We start from the raw sequence: 24,165 nt of genomic DNA on the forward strand, positions 1-24,165 counted from the left end.
AAATTGCAAATAAGTGAGCATCTTTCATAAAATTACACAATCACCCTTCTCCTTTCACTCGCATATTCCCTTTCTTTTCAGAAAGAAGAGATAAATTGAAGTAGGTAGTAGATAAGTGGTTAACAATGATTGTATAGTAGCAATGACAAGGGGTGGGGGTGAGTGAAGGAGGCTAAGGGTAGCGGTAAAGGGATGGTTGGCATCGATTGTGGTTGTTGGAGTTACCGGGAGAGCAAAAAGAAAAAGAGAAGGGAGAATAAAATAATTTAAAAAAAAAAGAGAAAAGAAGAAAGGGTATTTTTTTATTTATTTTTAATCTTTTTAATTGAAGATTTCATGTATCTACAATTTAAAAAAGCATTCTATTGAAATGCAATAAATCTTTTTTAGTGCAATTTTTTGAAAATAAATCATATTTATTTATTGCTATTTTCTTAAATCTGTTACTTTAAAAAAATACTTTTCTGTATAATAATGTTACAACTTGTCCAGACACAAGGAGAACAATGTTGGACCATAAAAAGTCAAAAATTTAAGTGTAAATTACAATTACCCACTTAAATATTTTAAAAAATATAGTAAATTTAACAATTTTAATATAATTATACTGATATTCTTTTTAATAAAGTTAAATGAATCGAAACTAATGTAAATATTATGAAAAAAATGCAAAAATAAATAATGTAAAGTATACACTTTTATGTAAAATAGATGACAATATCATTTTTCCCATACATATAATGAACAAATTATTGACGAAAATGGGGTTAAATGTTATATAAATTAAAGTAAAAAAGAATTCAATATAATTATGTTAAAATTGTAAGATTTATTGTATTTTTTCAAAATCTTATTAGAGGTTAATTTAATTAAATTTTAAAGAAAAATGCTTGGTCCATCGAGATAGAAAGAGTCCAACTCCACCCAAATGATGTGACCAAATGACCAGTGTTATCTTTGTTTATTGCGATTGTCACATTTGTCGACCACAACTGTTACTCTTGCTTACTAGTGTGTCAATACGTATCCGGCCAAATGACTGGCATCCTTTCAGATGGCCGGTTGGATGACCTCTTGGATGACTTGTTGGACAATCAGCATGCACAAGTTCGGACAATTTGGGAGAGACTTAAATTTAGTTGATGTAGCATTACTGAGTTTTAAATATCAACATAATCTTAGTATAAAAAATAAAAGAAAGAAAAAAGAAAAAAAATTACTCACCCCGTCCCAAAATATTGATCATTTGTTTCATTTTTCATTATTTCAAAATATTGGTTCATTTTTAAAAATAAATAACTAAAATTATATAAATTTTCTATTTTATCATTCTTTTAAATTCATTAGTATTATTTAAAATATAATAATTGTATTATCAAAGAATGATTTTAAAAAATTATGTTTGATTTGAGTTTTCTGGATTAAGTTTTTTGATTTTTGTATTCTTTTGTTTTTAGTGAATATTTTTTAAATTTTAAATATTTTTTTACTTTTTAGATGCATCTTAGTTAGATGTATCTAAAAAGTAAAAAAATTGTGAAAAAATATTTAAAAAGCTTAATAAATACATAAAAATATAAAAAATGTATTGAATTTTTGTATTTTTTTTATATTTTTGGTATTTAGTGAATTTTTAAAAGATTTTTTTTACAATTTTTTTTAAGTGTATATATATTAGGTGTGTGTAAAAAGTAAAAAAATTATTTAACATATTAAAAAAATTCAGTAAAAATAAAAAAACACGAAAAATAAAAATGTAAAATTTTTTAAAAAATATTTTTTGAAAAATGAAAACAAATTTTTCAACTTGCTTGTATAATATTTTATAAATATAATTATTATACATCGAAAAGAGTAATTTTGAAAAGTCATCAATAATTTTACAACCAAAAGACTTCAAAAGTGACTAATATTTTGAAAATAAAGGGAGTATAAAATCAATCAAATTGCGAGGAGCAGTCACTTGAACCAGTCCAAACCTAAACCATGGATCAAACGCTCCTCCTTCTCCGCCCATAATACGCCCTCCCTCCCTCCCTCAAACCCCAAATCTAGGGCTATACACATTCACCACAATTCTGTACATACATATTGACGATGATGGTGTTTGCTCGTAGCATGTGGTTGCTGGGGTTAATTTACTTTCTGGGGTTAGGTTTAGGGTTTGGTTTGAATTTTGGGGAATCTCTGAAGGTACCCTTCAGAGTCAACGATGTCCTTCCAGCTCTTCCTCGGCAGATTTCATGGCCTGTGCTCAACAATCTCCACAGCGCCGTTGACTTGTTGCCGTCGTTCGTTGGATCGGTCTCCCCTACCAATGGGTCGATTGAGTGGAAAGGGGCTTGCTTTTTCGATAACGAAGCTCGGCTTGAGTTCACCGGCGGTGATCGGGGTTTGGGCGGCGGTGTTCTTCACCTCAAGGTTCGCTCTTTTTATCACTTGTATACATGTGTATGATTGATTTGATTTGAATTGTGAGAATTGTTGAAGTAGAGTAACTAGTTATGATTATGTTTACAATTGCTCCATAGGCAATGTCATTTTGGGTTTGGATTGTATTGGAGAGCTTTTGAAGAGTATAAATGGTAGAACATAATTTTGAGGTTGATTTCAGTGAATGTAAGTAGCGATTGATGTGAGTTCTTTGAATGATAGCTTCATAACAGAAGCCATCTGGTGAATGAGACTGGGTTAACTGTTTGAGGTGCAAATTTCATCTATGTTAGCTATTAGGGATTGCAATATTCCTTTACTTGCCTGCCTCGCGAAAAATATTTGGCTAAGAAGCATGGACAACACAATAATTTTTTTTTTAAAAAAATGCACAAAATAAACAGTTTTATATATTTATTAAATGTCATGAATATAAATATTATATTTGAAGATAATAAAAAAATGCAACACAAAATTAATTTATGAAGTTAGAGGGGGGGGGGGGGTTATTAATAGTTATAAATGTATATATTGTTTTCTTGTATCATTGTATACTAAGTTAATTTGTTCATGTGTCCAAGCAATGAACACGTTTGTTCCTCAAGTGTCGGGAGAGTGTGCAGGTCTAAAAAAATTAAAAGAATAATAGGACTTGGATGTTGTCTGACGAGTGTCTTTACAGACACGTGGCCTTCTTAGAAGTATCCGAATTTCTTAGATATCCACCATCTCAAGCGACAATAATTAAAAAAACCCAAGGAAGAAAGAGGTGAACTAAGGTAGCACGCTTTGCGTTGCCTCTGAAGGACTTTAATCTTAAGTACTTCAACACTCAGATCCACACACCTAGCCTAGACACCTAGTACATGTTTTATCTATGGAAATAGGCATCATGCTAAATCTTGCAACACTTACTTTATGTGCATTCGCATGTGCACATTTTAACTACCTATTATACCATACAATATATTGGATTTAAAAGAGTTAACATGTTTCACTTTAGACATGGAGATATAAGCATGTGGAACTTTTTAGTTGTTCAGTCTTCTACTCGGGGGTATGATCTGATTTTGATTCTGGTAATTTCAGACGATCGGTGGGTGGATAACAGGCTTATTGATGGAGCAAGTAATGATGCTTAACTTAAATAAGTATAAACCAAGCACTCTTGCAACAAATCTGGCCATTATCTGGGTGTGTTTTGTTTTAACAAGCCTTCACAGGTTTTGGAAAGCATATACAAATGTAGGTGAAACTCTTTTGGGAGGCAGCAACAAATTTTGTTCATTTACATGGAAAAATGACCATGTTAATGTATCTGGCCTAACCATTTTGAAATTCAAATTTGATATTCAAGTGTGAGCCTATATCCATAGCCAATTGGCTGCATCTAGAATAACCTCCACACACATATATTCAGAGTTTGTTTTGGACTTATGAGTTTCAATTTTGAATATATGCCTAATTTTTTTGCTTGTCATGCTACTCTTTCAATGTTCGTTTTCTTAACTTTCTTTTTCTTTCCACAGACTTCTGCAGCTCACAGCTGGGCCTGTATGGATCTGTATGTTTTTGCAACGCCTTATAGGATTACTTGGGATTATTATTTCTCTGCCCGAGACCATACTTTGAAATTTGAATCTTGGGAGGAAGAAGCAGAGCTGGAATATGTATTATTGTGTTCATCCTTTTTCTTTTTATTCTTCTATAGAATTCTGTTATAAAAGGTTGACTATTTGACTGATCATTGAGCAGGTAAAGCAGCATGGAATCTCTGTATTTCTTATGCCATCAGGAATGTTGGGGACCTTGCTATCCTTAGTAGACGTCCTTCCCCTGTTCTCTAACACTGTTTGGGGTCAGAATGCTAACTTAGAATTTTTGAAGAAACACATGGGTGCGACATTTGAAAAACGTTCTCGGCCTTGGCGTGCAACTATCAATCCAGATGATGTCCATTCTGGTGATTTCTTAGCATTATCAAAGATCCGTGGTAGGTGGGGTGGATTTGAAACATTGGAGAAGTGGGTAACGGGTGCATTTGCTGGTCATACAGCAGTTTGTTTGAAGGATGAATTTGGTAATCTTTGGGTTGGTGAATCTGGACATGAGAATGAAAAGGTAGGCAGAGGACTGCTCCTAAATTATAGACAAGCATGCACAATACCAACTCTTAACATTGCCATAGACATATAATTACCCAATACGTTATACTTTAGAGCCATGTTAGATTTGTGTGCTTATTGGCATGAACTCATAAACCTAAAAAGCTGGAATTGGCAAGGGGAAGAATTTTAGTTTAAAACAACTGAACTGTAGAATTGTAATGCTTATATCATGTATGCAAACAGGTGTGAGGGGCGTTAGAAAATACAAATTTGAAAAGATAGGTAGGTTTTCAAATTTTGGTTTCTGGAATGAAGTTTCTTTTTTGGTTTTATAGATGTGGAAACATTTGAACAATTCTTGGATTGAGTTTATTGGTGGATTCCTTTTTTTTTTTGGCCTTCATATTTAGCAGCGTGAACATCATATTGTCTTTATACCATATTTATGTGAACATGTTCTTAGATTTTATGCTTATATTGTCTTGGTTGTGTTTCAGGGTGAAGAAATTATTGTGGTAATTCCATGGGATGAATGGTGGGAATTGTCTCTTAAGGATGAATCCAATCCACAGGTAGTGTTGCTGCCCTTACATCCAGATGTGCGTGCTAAATTTAATTCGACTGCAGCATGGGAATATGCTCGGAGCATGGCAGGGAAGCCATATGGTTATCACAACATGATTTTTAGTTGGATTGATACCATTGCTGACAACTATCCACCACCTCTTGATGCTCACTTGGTATGCTTAAGTTTTATATTTTTCTAATATATTGTATTAAAGTTTAAACTTGGCTTTCCATGATGCATATGCCATGCTACTAAATACTGTGCATTTCTTGACTATTTTAGTAGGTTTTCTTGGCTTAGAAGCCTTCTGGTTTGATTGGATTTGGTGATATGGTTCTATTATGGTCATTGCTTTGGAATTATAATAGTTTCATTACATAGGTAACATGTGGATAATGTGTTGAAAGTGCACATGCATATAAATGTAAACAATGGGGTTTATAAATCCTCACTATTTTGAGTGAAATTCTTTTGGCTACAGTAATAACAAATGGATGAGTAGTCTAGCATGACTTGTACTGTGCATAGTTTGCCAGAATTATTAATTTTAGGAGTCACTTTTTTTGTTCCTGTTTTATGTTTTTGTGCTTTGACAGTCATCTTCACTGTTTCATTTTTGCCGGTGAAAAAATTCTATGTACTTGATACAATCATTCATTTGCATTACATGTGAATAAATGCGAGGATGTTGAGAACTTTGCTAAATTTCTAACTGGCTGACTCTGTTCACAGGTCATTTCTGTCATGTCTATGTGGACTAGAGTGCAGCCGGCATATGCTGCAAATATGTGGAATGAAGCTCTAAATAAACGGCTTGGAACTGAGGTACTTTTCCCAACACACCAACCCTTCATCACCCAGTAGCGTAACGTTGATGAGAATGTGTGTATTGTTGTATTGGTAAATTACTTCCATCTTTGTGATAGGCAGTTTAAGTTTCAATGGGTATTTATCATATAGATGGGACTTTTATCCTCTGAAGTGGGCTAAAGTTGAAAAAATTGTGTTGTATTTAACTACGCATGTTGGCATTAGGAAGGAGGAAATGATTGAATAATGCTTCATTTGAGACTTTGAGCACAATTTTGCACCCGGATTTTTATGTTCCTTGTAGAAGGAAGCAAGGGAAACACTCCCAGTTAGGTTTGATGCGAAGCTTGTGATGGGGAGAAACTGTGTTCACTTCAAATGATCTCAACCAAAGAAAAAAATAGATTAAAATATAGTTATAATGCTAAAACCAACTTTGTTATGGTCAGCATATATTCTGAACCACGTGTTGTACAATTTAGTATGGAAAATTGAAGCATTAGTAGCTGTTTAAGTTGACTTAGGATCAACAGTATGCCTTTTAATTTCTAATAGCAGTAATTATTTTTGTGAACCATTCCAGTTATTGTGATTGTTGTCACATTTGCATTTTGCACCTTATTTCTTATTATTTATTTATTTTCTTTTACTTTCTCCTCTTAGGATTTGGACTTGTATGGAATTCTAGCTGAGACTGAAAGGCAAGGCATAACCTTTGATCAATTACTTACAATTCCGGAACAAGATGACTGGGTCTACAGTGATGGGAAATCAATAACATGTGTAGCCTTTATTTTGGCAATGTATAAAGAGGCGGGAATCCTTGGTCCTTATGCCAACTCTATTCAAGTGACCGAGTTTACGGTTAGTATCTAAGACCATAAGCGAAGACTTGTTGACCATTATTGTCAAATCACAAATTGAATTGTGAATCGTTTTGCTAAAAAATTAGATCATGACTCGTATCAAATTGTGAATCTCAAGATTTATTTTATTTAGCATAATCTATTATTATGTATATAACTTCACAATGTTTAAGCCGTTCAAAAAAAAAAAAAACTTCACAATGTTTAAAATGAAATAAATATTAATATATCTAAATTGGATATATGTATGTACATATAAAACTATGTACATCAACATAATCAATTGATCTTTTTTTCTATTTTGCAAATGACATTGTTTCATGCATTATGCAAACAAAACTAAATAGCAATAAATTGTAATGAATCATAGTAAATCACGATAGATCGTAGTGAATATATTTGAATCGTAAAATTCACACAATTTATGATTCAACAACACAAATCGAATTGTTTTGGTTGAAACTCGTATTGAATTGTGAATAGTAAGATTCTAACAACCATGTTGCTGACCGTTTCCTGTCATCATGATCACTATACATGACATTGGTCTACTACTATTGTTCACAGATACGGGATGCATATATGCTGAAGATTTTTGAGGAAAACATAACACGCCTACCTAGCTGGTGCAACAACGAGATTGATCAGCTCCCATTCTGCCAGATTCTCGGTGAGTATAAAATGGAATTGCCGGAGTACAACACCATAGAGCCATATGCCAACATGAACGAGTATTGCCCCTCTTTACCCCCAACTTATGAGAGGCCAGTACATTGTTAAATCTGAAATCATGCTACTACATCTTTGTGTGCTGAAGTTCTCAAAAGGGCTTTTTGCTGATGCTATAGCTTGTATTACATTAAATTGGTAGGCTGCAAGGACTTTTGTAGTATGGTCATTGGATCTGTGTTATCTTCTTTGGATTGTGAAATGTATGTGTCCGTACATAGTTATTATTTCCCACATACTTATCAGGAAACATATAAATACATAAAAATTATGTGTGATATTTGCTCATTGCATATTACAGGCAAGTAAACTTGAATTAACAACTATGGGGACAGTCTTCTCTCTTCTACCAACTCTAATCCTCTGTTATGTTCCTTGATGGAGACCGAGTAGTAGCTGTGAATAGAATCAATAGATGTGAACATTATTTTTGTGTACTTAGCTTTTGATCTCTAAATTGGAGCCTCCTAACTCCTTCCAAATGATAGGATTCCAGTTTTATCATGCATATCCTCCCGGACATGGGGTAATTGTTCCCACCTTTGCCCTCGTAAGTTTACACCTGTAACAGTTCTTCTAGGAACATAGACACTAATCACAGAACAGGACACAACTCTCTGTGGATTTGCAAACAATATACAAGAAGAGAATGTTTTCTAAGAAACAAAAGATACAAGTTGTGTTTTTTCCAAACATAATTCCACTACAAATTGCATAAAACTGATCCAAATATTGATATAGAAACAATAGAGAGAATAGAGAGAGTCCTTCACAGTTCTCCATCCCAAAGCTCCTCAATTGTCTTGAAAGGACCATTTGCTGAGGTGTAATCCTTGCCAAGACATGCTCTACTTTGTGGGATTTCACCAATCTTCTTAGACTCTTCGTTGCTCAATGACCAATTGAATATCTCTAGGTTTTGTTTCATCCTCTCTTTGTTGAAACTCTTCACCAGCACACCAATCCCTTGCTCATATGCCCATCTAAGACAAACCTGCATTGATCCTAACCAATAAGCCTTCCATAGTTGTCCATTCACTAAACCAAACCTTGTTATATATGGTACTCAGTAAGTAGAGGGGATACACCAATTTTTTTCCCAAGAAAATTCACTAAGGCATAGTTGATTATCATCTAGGTGGATGTAGTGTTGCAAATGTTGCATTCTGTGCACTATTGTTTAAAAAAAAAAAATGATGTGTTTGTACGTATGCTATTTTGGATAGTCATGTGAGAACCCTTTTTTTGCCTTCCCCTCCATCTAGGGTCCTAATTTTAGTTACACCACAAATTTAAGATCGAAAATTGAAGCAAACTAAGATCGAAGGAAGGCCAAGGATCTTGTGTATCCGAATTTTCTTGTTCCTCTGTTTCGAAACACTTCGTAGTTATTGGATCATCTTAAGACATGGGAAAACATTTGACAATCATTAAATCATGTAAGAATATTGGGAGATCTTCGGAGGCATAATCCAAACTATTGTTAAAGTGTTTTGGGACAGAAGTACAAAGAGATTCGGAGACAAAATCTTGGACTAGAAAATAAACTAACAAAATTAGAGACAACAATATCGAAATCACCTGAGCAACAGTCTTTCCTCTGGCATTTGCAATTTCTTTAAGCACCTCAGACTCTATAACTCTGTTGGTGCCATAATAGGTTCCCACAGCTCCTAAGGCAGCATAAGCAACTACAAGAATTCCGTTGGCCTTGCAGAACTCTATCAGCTTCTTTTGTTGCCAAACAGGGTTTACTTCCACCTATCAAAAGTTCAACAACGTCACTACCAGTTTTCTCATTTCAGAAGAATAGATAAAGAAAAAGAAAAAAAAAAAAGAATACTGCGTCATTGCAGGAGACTTGTCGCCAACGTGTTTAGAGAGGATCAGAGATGTACACAATCTTACTTCCACGTGCAGAGAAATCTTACTTCCACGCGCAGAGAGATTGTTTCTATGGTTTGAACTGATGATACCTAGATCACAACGGAGGAACCTTGGCCTGCTGACTAATGTCGTGTTTAGTTAAGGGATTTGATGAAGGATTTGAAAAAGAAAATAAAAAAAGTAGGTGAAATGTGAATAAAATATATCTTTATTTCATTTAGTTTCACACACTTTTTCTTTTTTCCTTTCCAAATGAGAGATTGTTTTTATGGTTTGAATCCATGGTGCTTTTCTGCTAAGCCCACTCCCAAAAAAAATTAAAAAAGAAAAAAGAAAGAGAGAGAAAGACTGACTTGGTTGACAGCAGGGGGAATGGTGGAAGTGGCAAGGAGATGAGCAAGCTTCTTGCAAGAGAAATTGCAGACTCCAATGGCCTTAGTGAGGCCAAGTCTTTGACACTCTTCCATTGCAGCCCACACAGACTTGTACTCCATCTCAACAAAGTCTTCTTTCTTGATAGGGTATTCGCATATTCCTGGCTTTGAACTCACTGGCCAGTGTATCAGATACAGATCAACGTATACCATCTTCAGATTTCTGCACACAATTAAGAATTTTATCAAGAAGCAAATTTTCTGGCTTTTCTGAGGAAGCTGGAATGAAATGGAAGTTTTCATTTTCAATTTGAGTCAAATTGATCCAATTTCAAACAGATTATCGAAATAATTTACAAAATTATAATGAGATACACATATGATCCTCAATTATTTAAACACTTGAACTACAAAAAATTATACAAATATCCCCTTTTGAAGGGTGAAAGTGAAATAATTTTTATATTTAAATAATCTGAATGTACGGTTTTCAAGTTTTTTTTTTTTTTTTTTTTACATATCATAAACGGTTTTAAAGTTGATGAAGGTAAAATGATATTCTGAGTTTGTGCTCCTGGGGTGGGTCCAGAGGCTCTACTTAAGGATCGGTTTTCAATTATAAAAAAGAATAAGCGATATTGAGTAATAGTTTGAATGGGATGAAGCGTAATTAATTTTCTTTATAATTTTTTTTACTTTAGTCCTAAATATTAATGAAGAAGATACAATATAGTTTTTACGAGGGACAAAATTGATAAAATTACAAATTTGAAGACCAAAGTGATATAAAATACATACTTTAATATGGGTCAATTTTATTATGATTGGATTTAGATCACCATTTGAAATCGGATCAAATTGACTAAAACTAGAATTTAAAAAAAAAAAACTAAAAATTTAAAATTGACAAAATTAAAATTGGAAAAACCAAAGTGATACCGACAATCTATTTTAAACAGCACAAATGTATTTTATAATTGTATAAAATAAAAATGCAAATACCTGAGAGTCTTGTGAAGAGCAGGGAGAACAAGCTTGGGATGAGCATCACTACACCATAGTTTAGAGGTGATGAAAAGCTCTTCCCTGGACTTAATCAATCCGAGTTCAAGTGCTTCAGCTATGGCTTCACCAAGAGGCTCTTCTGTGAAATACAGAGCAGCTGTGTCAAAATGTCTGTAACCGACCTCAATCGCCCGGATAACGGCCTGTTTCGTAATTTCTGACTCCACCGGTGGGTCAGACGCCGTGCCCATCCCCAAGATGGGAAGTCTCCGGCCGCCGGAGCTCAAGGGAACTTCTGGGATGGCATCCATTTTGGGTAGTAGAAAGAAGTGGTGGTAGGTCGTTTGGGAAATTTCGCACTTTGCCGAAAAGTTGTTGTCTTTATTCACATCGGGTGTTTTGTCAAGCTAGTTAAATGTCATTTTTTTTTTTTTGATTTTTTTTTTTTTTAAACCACGTTATTTCTTTATTTTTTTACATTAAAAAAATTAAAAAATTATAAAAAAAAATAAAAAAATTAACTTTTTATTATTTTTCCAAAACACTACCTAATGTGTTCATTTATCAACACCATATGGGTGCCAAGACTCGTGAAGGAAAATAAAAACAAAAGGAAAAAAAAGACAACAAATTGATAACGTCGGTCTATGCTGTAATTGCAACATCTATTAAAAAATGAGTTGTTCCTTGTCTCTTAATTATCTAATATAAGTGTGTCAATATGTTTTATTCCTAAAATTTTTCACTACATAATTAATTTGAAGCACTACATAAAAAAATGATGTCATATGATTGATGGAAATTTTGAACCGAAAAAGAGAGAAAATAGAAATTTTAATTACTATGTTATCTTATGTTGTGCAAGAAAATAACGTACTTGTAATTTTCACCTTTTTGTGTTGAACAAACTTAGGAATCTCAGGTGTCGTTTAGGAAGTGAGTTGGCTTTTTAGTTTTTTTGATTGTTTTAACCTGGGGCTAAAAACCTTAGTTTGGGAAAGACTTTTGGTTTTTTTGATTTTTTTGTGAGAGAATGTAATGATTATGGGTTGGATGTGATGTTTTGTCTTATTAAGCTAAAAAGCCTATTTTGTTTCTTGGGGCTATTTTAGCAAAAAAAAAGCCCTAAAAGCCTCTTCCCACATAGGGGCTTAGTGTGTTTGGTTTGAATTTTCTGAATTAAGTTTTTTGAAAATTGAGTTTTTTATTTTTCGTATTTTTTTGTTTATAGTGAATATTTTTAAAATTTTAAGCATTTTTTTTAAATTTTTTTAAATGTATCTTACTTAGATATATCTAAAAAGTAAAAAAATTGTGAAAAAATATTTTAAAAAATTAACAAATACATAAAAATATGAAAAACATACTAAATTTTCGTATTTTTGATATTTATTGAATTTTTAAAAGATTTTTTTCACAAAAATTATACTTTTTATGTGTATTTATGTTAAGTGTGTTTACAAATTAAAAAAAAAATTGCTTAAAATATTAAAAAAAATCAATAAAAATAAAAAAATACGAAAAATAAGAAAGTAGAATTTTCTAGAAACTGTTTTCAGAAAAATGAAACCACCACTCTCATCCTAACCTAACTTAGCCTAATCAAATTCATATTAGAATTTTCTTTTTACTTTTCTTTTCTTTCGCTTCATTTTCCATCATTTATTTCTTTTTAATCAAACATACTATAGATTCAAACTCTTTTTTAAAAAAATAAATTTGATTTACAAATTTGATTCTCTAACTACTTTTTAAATAACTTTTTAAAGCTGGTTAGCATTGCTGCAAACAAAAGCCCAGTGTTTAGGGGAAAACTAGTCGAATCGTATCATCAATTTTTGAGATCATGAAATTTATGAGAAAATGCACAAATTACTCCTCATATTTTGCTCAAATGCCAGTCACATGAGTTCTTGCCTTGCTTCACCACAAGGTGTTTGTTTTAACACTCAACATTTTAATTTGGGAATTTTCTCTCTTTCCATGTACTTAGGCAAATTTGTATCGAACTACATAGTTCTTTAATTTTTGTATTTTTCTGTTTGTTGAATACATGTAAATTATGAATGAATTTTGGTGTCCTCTAGGAGTGAATTCCAAATCTGTTTGTTGAATACATGTAAATTATGAATGAATTTTGGTGTCCTCTAGGAGTGAATTCCAAATAAAAAGAATTATACCCTTGTGGGAGGCAAGATGATAAAGGACAAGTGTGAGAGACTAAAAAGTAAGTGTGAATATCAGTCATTGATACTCTGAACCCAAAATCTGTCTGTGCTAATGAATTTTCAATTGTAAGAATGATGTGAGAATTTTGAAATATATGAAAATTTCGAAATATAATTCTATAATTGTAAACACATTAATATAAAAATAGAAAATTGAAAATTCAGGATACTTAAATATTATCTCCCTAAATTTATTAGATTGGTTGAGCATAAAAAGAATTGTTCTGGTAAGACAATTCTATTTTATTTTTAATTGTTTCTTACAACTATGGATTTGAGACAAAGAAATAGCCCAAGTGATAGAAGTCTCCTTTATAAAACCCTAACGCTATATTTGATTTAGGGATTTGAGGAGGAATTTAAAAAGGAAAAAGGAAAAGTTAGGTGAACTGTAAATAAAATATACCTACATTTCACCTAGTTTCACATACATTTTCCTTTTTCCTTTCCAAATCCCTTCTCAAATCTCTCAACCAAATACAACATAAGTCTTGATTTCAAATCTCACCTCTCCTAACCCTAAGTTAAAAATATTCATTGTGTTGTTGTATGTAATAAAACATTTCTAATTTTTTTTTCTTAAAAAATATAGTCCCACTTTATGTATGTTATCCTTCCCCACTCCCAGAAAGTATTGCCAATCTAGTCAGCACTTGTTCCACATCATCGAAACCAAAACAATCCTAGAAATCACTCAGATCCTAGATAGAATTAACTAATAATCCAAATGTTAATCAAATAGACTTGATTAGAATTGCCTCTTTTGGGTATAAATTGTGACAAGTGAATAAGAGATAGAGAATGCAATCTACTAATTTGCAGACAAGATTGGTTTCAATAACAAGATCTATCATTTAGTACAAGAGTTAGTCACCGTCAAGTATGAAATTGAACCCAAATCTATGCAAGTATTTGATCAAATTGAACCCATGTTCATTTGTCTTCTCAAACTGAGTTGCATTTCTTTTGAATTTTTCAATAGTTTCAAAACACCAACTTAACACGCTGACATGGTTCTCTTGAATCAATAAGAACAATAGTCATGGAACAACTCTATATAAGGTTTAGAAGTCATTATTTTCCAACATTCCAAAATCATTTTCAATTTAATAACACATTTATACTAGGCAATTATACTTTTCAAATTTGGATTTCAACCATCGACATCATAGTTCTATAACATACATTAATTTTAAAAATTGGGTAACAAAATTTTTTGTAAAGATTTCTGGTTATATAGCATTAACGGCTTTCAACCACCAAGTTTAGGGATGGAAAAGTGTGGCCTCAAGGCCTATATTCAATTAGATTTCCAACTTTTTCAAGTCTTCTATTCAACAAAGAATTACATCAAATAATCATAATCATATAGCACAATGGAATCAAAATGCTCACAAATTATCCTAGTAAAAGAAAAAAAGAAGAAAGAATATCAATACAAATATGACGAAATCCTCATCATACAATAACAAACTTGAAATAAATCGTCATTATTGTATGTAATATAGAAGGATAAACAAGTGAGGACAACATATGAGGATAATTAATTCTTCTAAAATAAATTTCTATTTCTTAATTTTGACATCACGGTACATGAGTTTCATCCAATAAGCGCCAGCCGAGGCTCCTTCCTTAACTTTCTTCATGCCGGTAGAAGCTACAACTTTGGTTTTCTTGATCTTTTCGCTAAACCTTGTTGAAATTTTTTTCTTCTCAAACAAGCCCGGCTTGCCATTTTCTCGTGGAGCAACCCATTGCTTCTCCTGGGAGCTATTCACCGCCATTCTTTTTCTTTATCAGCTCAAAAAAAAGATATTTAATTTACCAAGAAGATAGAGAACAACATAGAAGGGTAGCACATATTATCCGCATACATGACAATTTTCACGTATCATGAGGTTGGTTTTTCGTGTAATTGTTTATAAATAGACTAGAAGAAAAAAAGGTAATAATGCATGCCAATGTGTCATGTACAATCTCCCAAGAAATGTGGAAGATTTATATAAATCTTCTACATTTTTACTTTGGTATATAATGCTTTTCTATTTAATTTAAAGTTCCCAAAAATGAAAAAAATTGGTGACCAATTTTTTTTGGTAATTAATAACTGACACATGGTAGTCGAAATGGTGGCTATTATTAGACTAGATGAAAGTGAGAAGAGTGCTGAAAATGTCTAAAAAATGACTCGAGACTCTTTCTTTTGACATTTTTCTTGTCTTAATATATTTGAGTGGACTATTTTTAGCATAACCTTCAATATTAAGGGAGAATATAAACAAAGTGAAAAATAGAAAAAATAATTTTGAACACATAAAAAGTACACGACTCACTTTATTAACATCTTACTGAGTGAAAGGGAAAAGAGACAAAATTGAACATTTCAACCGATTTCAAACCCAAAGTTATTTTCATCGAATACAAATAGAATAGATAAATAAAATTTCAATCATATAAAAAATCAGTCTAAAATTATTATAAAAAAAAAAATTAGATAAAAGACAACGGTAACATTTTTTTTTTTTTTTGCGCGCGCGTGTGTCTATAGCATTTCCCATAAGCCAAAACTAGCTAGCTTCTTTCATTTTCTTTGTATTACTTGTCTTAAAAGATTCATTGGTTCATAAAAATATTTTTTTTCCCAGAAAAGATGAAGATGTTGATGGAAAATGTTGTGGTTATGGTGAACAAATTTAAGCGGAAACTTTGGCTATCTTTATTTCAAGAAATTATTTAATGTTCTTAAAGCAAATTCAAATGGTGTTCTAAAGTAATAATTATTAGTCTAAACTATAGAATCTAGTACTTTTATGTTAAGAGTTTTAAGAAATAAAATAGTAACGCTCAATTTGTTTCAGCAGAAAACATTTCTACAAATTTAAAAAAAAAGAAAAAAAGAAGAAGAAGATTTTTTGAAGAAAATATTTTTTAATATTTGGTAGTGGTAGTGGCGGGATGAAGGTAAAGGTAGAGGTGGAGGTGGTGGCGTGATGGGGCGGCAGGAACGAGGGTGATGGCAATAGTGATGGTGACATTATTTTAAAAGTATAAAACATTTTTTGTCCAAATAAATTTATTTTCTGTTAATCATGAAACATATTTTTTGTTAATTTTCGTTTTTCATTACATTAAAACACTAATATTTTTTGCCTAAATAAACCAAATGTAAATGTTTGGATTTATGAACATTTGATAATTTTCCCATTAAACTTTAGAGGATTGGATTTTTTTTTTTGTTGGCCCTCATGCTTTTCTACCTAAAGTGAGAAAGCTATTTTTTGAAAGAAAAAGAACTAGTTGAAGCACTTCAATAATTAAAGGGTGGTGTGGTGCCTACCTAGAAAGCATTGGATCATTCATTCTATTTTATGTACCATCCTTTATTGCATATATATATTTTTAATTTTTGATTTTAACGTCGGTAATATAAAATCATTAAAAAATAAAAAAAAGAAGCATGAAGTGGGCCGGCTGGTGCAAACTAGAAAATGACCATCTCTCATGATTTTTGTTACAACAATGCTAGAAATCTCTAAAAACACACCTCTAAACACATCTTTAATGAGGTGGAAAAGGAAAAAAAAAAAAAAAAAAAAAACACAAAATCAAGACATGACTGACAGTGGCAGTGGGTGGGACATCGCTAGTGGTACCTCTAAATTAGAGGTCCTAAGCATTTTTCTTTTTGTTACTAACCATAATTTTTGTCTCTTGTGTTTGGTTTAAAAATTTGGTGAGAGATTTAAAAAAAAATAAAAAAAGTATGTGAAATGTGATTATATTTCACTTATTTTTTTCTTTTTATAAAAAAGTCTTTTACCGAATCTTTAAACCAAACATAACCAAAAGGATTAGTACTATTAGTAGCAACTTTTAGCTATATTTATGATTATTGTGGAAGATTTTTATTAGGAACCTTTTAAGAATATTAAGATCCATAAATCTTTATCAAATGGACTCAACATAAAAGGTCATTCAAGTACAGAAAAGAAAGACAATAAAAAATTATAAAAAAAATAGAGGAAAGAATTAAAGAATGTGTTTGGATCTTAAATTTTGAGAAAAAATTATGAAGAAAGATTAAAAAGAGACTGAAAAATGAATGAAATAGAGTTGCTATTTTTTTAATACAAATTTCTTGACTTCTCTTTTCTATACACAAACACTACAACAAAATTGGTCTATAACCACGTTTTTTAGACAACGTTTTTTTGAAAAACGCTGTGCAAAATCTAAAGTGAAATTAAAGACACGCGTGTTCCATTTAATAACGGTGCTCCGTGTCCCTCTGCCCCCATTTCTCTTTCCGTCATTTTGTTTTCTCTCTTCATCTCTCTCTATCGTTTTCTCTCTTTGTCCTAGATCTAGGGTTTTTTCTGTCTCCTCATGCTTCTTGAGAGATTCACCAGGGTTCAGATCTAATTCTAAATCTATTGATTCTTGCATCGATTTGTTTGAAATTTCTTGATGGTTTTTTTGGTTTTCTTGATTCTGATTCTAATGATTTTGTAAAGGAAGATGGTTCGGTTGAGTTGCACAAATCGGCGGGGTTACGAAACTGAGGAGTGAAGAAGGATCAAGATCATCGGGATCGAGACATGGACCGAGATCGAGTCCGATCGAGTCGGAGCAAGAGGAAAACAGCCGATGAAATGATAGGCTTTTCTCCATTTCTTCTTTCCTGTTTTGCAATCAGTCTCAAGATCTTTTTCCACAACTCAAACTCACAAAAAGCTCCCCTCTCTCGCAGTCCAGCCCCTTCTTCGTCTGCCCGACTCTCTCTCTCTCTCTCTCTTAGGTAACCTTCCCTTACATCTATTTTCTTAACTGCATATATAGTTACATGCTTATATATATGTATATATATATATACACACACACCTACATATACATGTATTTGTATAAGCACCATGTTTTTCTTTTTACAGATTCTCTGTTCGTATTTTGGACGATCTTTCTCTAATTGATAGAACTTTACCCTAAAGATTGATAGCTTCAATTCTCGAAATTTAGGATATAATGAGGTTTTCACTGTTAGATAGTTTTTGGTTCGATGGAATGAAATGAAATGAATGATTCCATCAAATTGTTCATTTCTATGTCTGTTAAACACATTGCAAACGGAATATACCATTGTAAAGGAATGATCATTCCATTCCATCTCATTTCAATCAACCAAACACAGCATTAGAGTTTTGATTTTTCCAAATTATGTTTGATAAGCTTGCTATAGCATTGTGTTTTGGACTCAACAGTCAACAGAGTTTTCACCACTGGCTTTCTTGTTCTTTATTTCCACAATTGGCCCTGTTGTAACATGCTTGGTAGCTCTGTGTTACTTTTGCATTCTGGTTTCAAATAGATAGTTTTAGTTGAAGATCGGTTCTAGTTTATGGTTTGTGTTTTTGTGACTTTTAGTAAGAGTTCTCATTTGTATGTTTTTTGGGAGTTGTATTTTGAAAAGATTCTTTTTCTTGTCTGTTGATAGACCAGATAGACCTTTGGTCTAAAGAATATGATAGCAGCTATTTCTTGGGTCCCCAAAGGGGTCTCAAGGTCTATCCCAGTTGTGGCTCAGCCTTCTTCAAAAGAGGAAATTAAAGAGATTTTGAACAACAGGACTTTTGAGAGAAGGTAAAACTTTTTACATCCTCACTTCTTTCAATTTAGCTGAATATTATTCTGTTGGGTAATTTTGTATACAGTATAATTGATTAAAAAGACATTTTGCAACTAAATCAGTTGACTTTAGATACCATTTGCCCCCCATTCTCCACCCATCTCTCTTGCGTCTTCTTATGATTGTAACTTGGAATGACAGAATCAGCTCTTGTTGTCCTTGTAGATGTTAATTTGTGATTAGCTTTTTGACATTACATGATGTGTTACCAAAAAAATTTAAAATAAAAATGTGAAAAGGAAAATGATTATACAGAAGTGCACCTCTTATTTGTAACCGTGTTCTCACCCCCTCATGTATTCTAATATGCTGTTCTTTATACGAGGATACTATTTAGTTCCATAGACAAAGTAATTTATTGCGGTAAAAGAATGAGATTTTATGTAATTTTGGTCTAGTATATACCTATGTGTATTTCTGATTCTTTTGCAGTGAAGAGAGTGAAAATGAGGACCATGATGAAGATATGGTTGTTGATGCTGCTAAACAGGGTGATGAAGTTGCCCGTGCATTAGTTATTGCAGATGCACTTGGCAAAGCCTCCTTGAGCACCACTTCAGTTCCTTTTCAGGACATAGCAGATTCTTTGCAGGAACTAGACATGGAACACTATGATGAAGAGGATGATGGTAACCCTCTCCTGTTTTCTTATATTCTAATGGGGAATAGTTTCTTTGATTCTGTATATTTGAAGGCATGGCTTAATCTTGAAGCATTATAATTATTTGGTCAACTGTCCATTTTTTTATTTATGTGCAAAAAGTATCAAATGAACTTTTAAGCAAGCATGCATTTGTTTCCTGGTTGTTGCAGGTGTTGAGCTGATTGGCACGAGAATTGGGGATGCTTATTATCCAAGTAATGACATGGACCCGTATTTGAAGGATCAGAATGTAAGTTTGTTTGACCAATGTTGTACATTATTGTTTGACTTTTGTTACTTCTTTTGTTTTTGTTGAAGGAAATGGAATTCTCTATCTTATTATTTCCTTGCCCTTTTAGGATGATGACTCTGAAGAGGTTGAGGACATGACCATAACAGCTGAGGATGCTGTCATAGTGTGTGCTTGTAACGAAGATGATGTCAGCCATCTTGAGGCATGTAGTACTTAGTTGGAGAATATATAGTTTCATTTCTCCCATCTCTTCTTATACTAGCGAGCCAGTTTATTTGGTGAGCTCAATGTGTACAAATAGGTTTGGATTTATGAGGACCCTGCTGATGGTGATTCAAACATGTACGTTCACCATGATATCATCATTCCAACTTTTCCCCTCTACACAGCATGGCTTGATTGCCCGATTAAAGGTGGAGAAAAAGGTATGAACATACTTACATTTCTTTGTTGAAAAAAGCTGCTTTTGGCCTTTGTTCTTTGTTTTTGGTTTGTCATTCTTTTTCTCTTCAATGTTTTGATTGATTTCCAAATTTAAAGAGGTCCTATTAGGTACAATAGAACTATATATGTATCATTTTATTTTAGAGATACAGAAGCTAATGTGTAAAATATTGCTTCATTTTGCAAGCTTGGATTGGAGCACTTTTTTCTCTTTGGATTTAACCTGGCTAAAATTATTCCTTGTGGTCATTCAATGGGATCAAATGTTGATAATTTTAGTCTTCTTGGCATGTTATTTTTATTTATTTACTGTTGAGTCTTTATATTGACATTCCTTGTCTGTGCTGTGGATTATGTTTATTTATTAAATTATTATGATTAGATTAGATTCTCAACATTGCTTTGGATTATGTTCATGTTATTTCATGGAATGTGGAGCTTCGTAGGTTTTGTCTTTTTTTTGCTGGATTCTAATTTTGAGATTTTATATACTTCGTTGTCTACTATGACATCACCTATAGGTCATGTTTTGCGATCTTGATGGTGTTTGGACAGCTGGATAAGCTATCCAGTTCTACTGTTTGGAATTCTGTATGGTTCTTGTTCTTGGGAAACAATTTTGTTACCCACATTCCTAATTGATCTTTCTATTGGGATCTTTGGAACTTGGGTTGGTGGAGTTTTGGAACTTCTTTGTACATGGAGCTAGATATCAGACTTGCTGTCTTGCAATTGTAATGATTAATTTGAACATTTGAGTAGGTGGTGTTAGTTATGCCATTTTTATTTTTTGAATTGTACATGAAGCTAGATATCAAAAAGTGTTTTTTTTAGTAGTGACCAGTGCTAACAGTTAGATGTGGTGGCTGTTAAATTTTCTTTTTTACTTGGGCATTGCTTTACTTTCCATTTATGGTAGGAATTTTTTACCTACTCATCACCTCATGGTTTTTAAGCAAACAAGAATTGATTCTTTGTATGATTGGTTAGTGGTTAGTAGCAAAATGTAAAGCAGTGCTGCATTGATTGACAAACATGAGAATTAACTTTTACAATTCATACATGTACAGGCCTCAAATGCCTACCTCTAGTTTTTGCTTCGGCCTGCTACGGAAATGCTATTTGAGTTTGTCAACGAAATGCCCAAGCTTGAGACCCAAATCAAGATAGATTTCGCTTCTGTCCTTGGACTACTCTTCTTTACATGGGTTATTCTTCAATTACTCCTTGTGAGTATTTTTTTTCTCCTTCTTTTTCACCAACAGTGGTGTTTGTTTGAATTAGAGTATTTGAAGCATGCATGTTGTGTTTTATAGTCAATGAAATGATTGCATCTGATATCTGTTGGTATATTATTTAGGAAGATGTTATTTGTTTCATTCTTATATATGGTAATAAACTTCAATTATTTTCCCTATTTATGCAGGTCATATTGACATCTTTGGTTTACGAGAAGCAACAAAAGTTAAGAATCATGATGAAAATGCATGGGCTTGGCGCCGGCCCTTATTGGATGATTATTTATGCTTATTTTCTTGTCATATATTTGGCCTAAATGTTATGTTTTGTGTTATTTGGCTCAGTCATAGGTAATAAGACAAGAAATGGACTACTGTATTTCTTCTGACTTTTTTTAATCAAGTTGCTTTAAAACTGTTGATTTTGATGCAAGGTTGAAATTCTTCACACTCAATGACTACATCATCTAATTTGTGTTTTATTTCATCTACGTAAACTTGCAAATTTAATTGGCTTTTCTAGTAGCTTCAATTTTTGCAAATGTGAAGACTGCTGCAGGTTTGGTCTCAACTAATTAATTTTATTTGTTAGAGTGGACCAAATTATTATTATTATTATTTTTGCTTAAAGATTAGTCAAATAACAAAAGATGACAATTGAAATTTGATGATCGCATTGTCGGGGACATAATGGTTTTCGGATCCAGGCTCTTAGGAGGCTTTCTTTTTCAGTGCTTTGTTGAAGATACATCATTCCCAAGTATTCAGGTCAGATTTGATAGTTCAGGTCAGTTTTGATGAACATTGAGATCTTCATATGCTATGTCATTATACTGATGATAATGACATATGAATGGATATCTATTCTTGGATCTGGAGTCGTTTTATATAAGTCTTTTCCATGATACTTGCCTCATTCTAGTTGCAACTTAAATTATGTTCTAGTTATCGAAGGGATTTAATCTAAAAATATCCATATGGGTGAAAACACTAAAGCTTGGTTAAATTTGTTTGTTTCTGTGTGTTGTTATCTACCCTTCCGCTGCTATCTTATTATTTGTTGTGCGTGTAATATCTTTCTTCACATCATACTTGTATTTTTTAATGATCTTTTAAGTTGTCGTGAGAATGCTGTAACTTGATTATGGATTCGGTAATGAGAATTGGATTGTTTTGAAGTGCTTATGTATAAGAATAAGAATGTTGCTAGTTGTTTTCTTTCTGGAATTATTTTGATATTGTTGCATGTAAAGATGCCAGTTGTTTGACAGGCATTATGATGGTGTGCATTTCTTTCCTTTTGTGGCTTTCTGATTTCTTTTACTTTGCAAGAGTTACAGGGGAAAATTTAGTATGAGGCTGTGTATTTTGAACAATTTGACAACGTAATTGTTAAATCTACTGGTTGAATATATTTTTTGCAGTTATAAATTTAGAGTCTTCTTTATAAATATATTTTTTACAATTATATTCATAAGCGAGTTGATGTTCTCAAAGAGCTTTAGGTTTGCTTTCAATATATATGATCTTATTGATAGGATTGAAAATTAATGTTGTATAGCTTGGTTTCTATTCACCAACATGTTTTAGTGATGTTGAATTGCTGATTATATGGATATTTATGGAAATGTCCTTAATTCTCTTGAACATATGATTTATTAGATGTGTTGAAGTGTAATGCTTTGCTCTATTATTGCAGAGCCAAGATGATGAGCTGGGGTGAAGTTTTTCGATAGAGCAGCCCTTGAAGCTAACTTGAAGCTAAATACCAGAGCGCACTCTATATTATTGTTTTTTTTTTCCCGTTAAAATGAGAAAATATTAGCAATTTTTATTTTTATGTATTGAGTTAACATATTGTGTTAAAAAGGGGTTTTTTTTTTTTTATTTTGATTGTGGAAAATTGAAAAATGAGTACTCCATATCAGTAATTTTTTTATTTTTTATTCATTTTTATATATTTTGAAAATGGTGATGGATGGGTGGTTTGCTTTGAACAGTAGTAAAAAAATCATTAATTATGAATTTTTTTTTAAAAGCAAAGAAAAAGTGGCGTTTTTCATAAAAACGTCGCAAAATGTCGTCATTGCTTACGTCATAGTTAATTCTGACGGAAATAGTCAAACAGCTATAAAAAATTAGTGACATTTTAAAAAACGTCGTCTAAACTCTATAGTGGTGTTTTGAAACGCCACAAAGATATGACGGCAGCCGTATTAGCGACGAATTTTTTAAACGTCGTCTTATCTTTTTGCGGCGTTTTCCTGGCATTTTGCGGCGTTTTAAAACGCCGCTAATTTGCGATTTTTCTATAGTGAAATTTATACACATTTAAAATTCAAGCAGAAAGTAAGTAATCAATAGAGTCATAAATCGTAATCTTTTGCATGACAAAGGTGTATTTGATAATTTGAAGGTTGGAAATGGATGTTTGGTGCAAAACATCATTTTCAAATGATAAATAAATTTAAAAAAATAAAAAATATTGCATTATCTTACATTTGACTTTGAGTAAAAGAGAAATAAACGGGGCTAACGGTTAATTAAGGGTTAATTACACAAAAAATCTTAGGATTTTGTGCCTTTTTCATTTTAAATCTCAGCTTTTCAATTTCGACAGATTAAATCCTATCCTTCCATCCATGTTTCAATCTGGCCCCTTCATCTATTTCTGTCATGTTAAACTAACGGAAATCTGGGCAGAATTTTAGATTCAAATCCACATGTTCAAGTACTTGTATCTCCCTCATTTTTGTGTCGTTAGATTTACCTCACGGCCTAATTTTCATTCCAACTCTCATACACATTGTTCCACCTCTTTTTGAATGCCGTCGGAGCTCCAAAAGTTGGATAAAAATAATTTTGTTCTCTCTTTGGACAAAATTTTCAGATTCAAACT

The 24,165-nt window shown here is 32.4% G+C and overlaps 3 protein-coding genes across 3 annotated transcripts; 2 read left to right on the top strand and 1 right to left on the bottom strand.

Annotated features, from left to right (window-relative positions):
* The first annotated feature begins 1,870 nt into the window (after positions 1 to 1,870).
* On the top strand, positions 1,871 to 7,794 carry LOC114276588 (zinc finger MYND domain protein). The gene is made up of 7 exons (XM_028218367.2): positions 1,871 to 2,421; positions 3,963 to 4,103; positions 4,189 to 4,554; positions 5,039 to 5,281; positions 5,842 to 5,934; positions 6,583 to 6,783; positions 7,353 to 7,794. Exons 1-7 carry the CDS (start codon positions 2,098 to 2,100, stop codon positions 7,563 to 7,565), a joined length of 1,581 nt encoding a protein of 526 aa, XP_028074168.2. The 5' UTR covers positions 1,871 to 2,097; the 3' UTR covers positions 7,566 to 7,794.
* Positions 7,795 to 8,151: 357 nt separating this feature from the next.
* Positions 8,152 to 11,476, bottom strand: LOC114276589 (non-functional NADPH-dependent codeinone reductase 2). Its single transcript, XM_028218368.2, has 4 exons — positions 10,778 to 11,476; positions 9,755 to 9,998; positions 9,096 to 9,275; positions 8,152 to 8,508 (listed from the first exon to the last, which is right to left on the bottom strand). Exons 1-4 carry the CDS (start codon positions 11,089 to 11,091, stop codon positions 8,284 to 8,286), a joined length of 963 nt encoding a protein of 320 aa, XP_028074169.2. The 5' UTR covers positions 11,092 to 11,476; the 3' UTR covers positions 8,152 to 8,283.
* A 7,648-nt stretch (positions 11,477 to 19,124) lies between these two features.
* On the top strand, positions 19,125 to 19,816 carry LOC114276565 (uncharacterized). The gene is made up of 3 exons (XM_028218348.2): positions 19,125 to 19,317; positions 19,502 to 19,581; positions 19,691 to 19,816. Exons 1-3 carry the CDS (start codon positions 19,155 to 19,157, stop codon positions 19,799 to 19,801), a joined length of 354 nt encoding a protein of 117 aa, XP_028074149.2. The 5' UTR covers positions 19,125 to 19,154; the 3' UTR covers positions 19,802 to 19,816.
* The last annotated feature ends 4,349 nt before the right edge of the window (positions 19,817 to 24,165 follow it).

The sequence above is a fragment of the Camellia sinensis genome, chromosome 5 (assembly GCF_055761805.1).
Source record: "Camellia sinensis isolate YWXY chromosome 5, ASM5576180v1, whole genome shotgun sequence".
NCBI classification, from domain to species: domain Eukaryota; kingdom Viridiplantae; phylum Streptophyta; class Magnoliopsida; order Ericales; family Theaceae; genus Camellia; species Camellia sinensis.

Coding starts and splice junctions, on each gene's coding strand:
- LOC114276588 (XM_028218367.2), top strand. CDS start 2,098: ATGATGGTGTTTGCTCGTAGCATGTGGTTGCTGGGGTTAATTTACTTT. Junction 4,555..5,038: donor CTGGACATGAGAATGAAAAG/GTAGGCAGAGGA, acceptor GTTGTGTTTCAG/GGTGAAGAAATTATTGTGGT. Junction 5,935..6,582: donor ATAAACGGCTTGGAACTGAG/GTACTTTTCCCA, acceptor TTCTCCTCTTAG/GATTTGGACTTGTATGGAAT.
- LOC114276589 (XM_028218368.2), bottom strand. CDS start 11,091: ATGGATGCCATCCCAGAAGTTCCCTTGAGCTCCGGCGGCCGGAGACTT. Junction 9,999..10,777: donor GCTCTTCACAAGACTCTCAG/GTATTTGCATTT, acceptor AATTGTGTGCAG/AAATCTGAAGATGGTATACG. Junction 9,276..9,754: donor TTCCCCCTGCTGTCAACCAA/GTCAGTCTTTCT, acceptor AACTTTTGATAG/GTGGAAGTAAACCCTGTTTG.
- LOC114276565 (XM_028218348.2), top strand. CDS start 19,155: ATGGTTGTTGATGCTGCTAAACAGGGTGATGAAGTTGCCCGTGCATTA. Junction 19,318..19,501: donor CTATGATGAAGAGGATGATG/GTAACCCTCTCC, acceptor TGGTTGTTGCAG/GTGTTGAGCTGATTGGCACG. Junction 19,582..19,690: donor CGTATTTGAAGGATCAGAAT/GTAAGTTTGTTT, acceptor TTGCCCTTTTAG/GATGATGACTCTGAAGAGGT.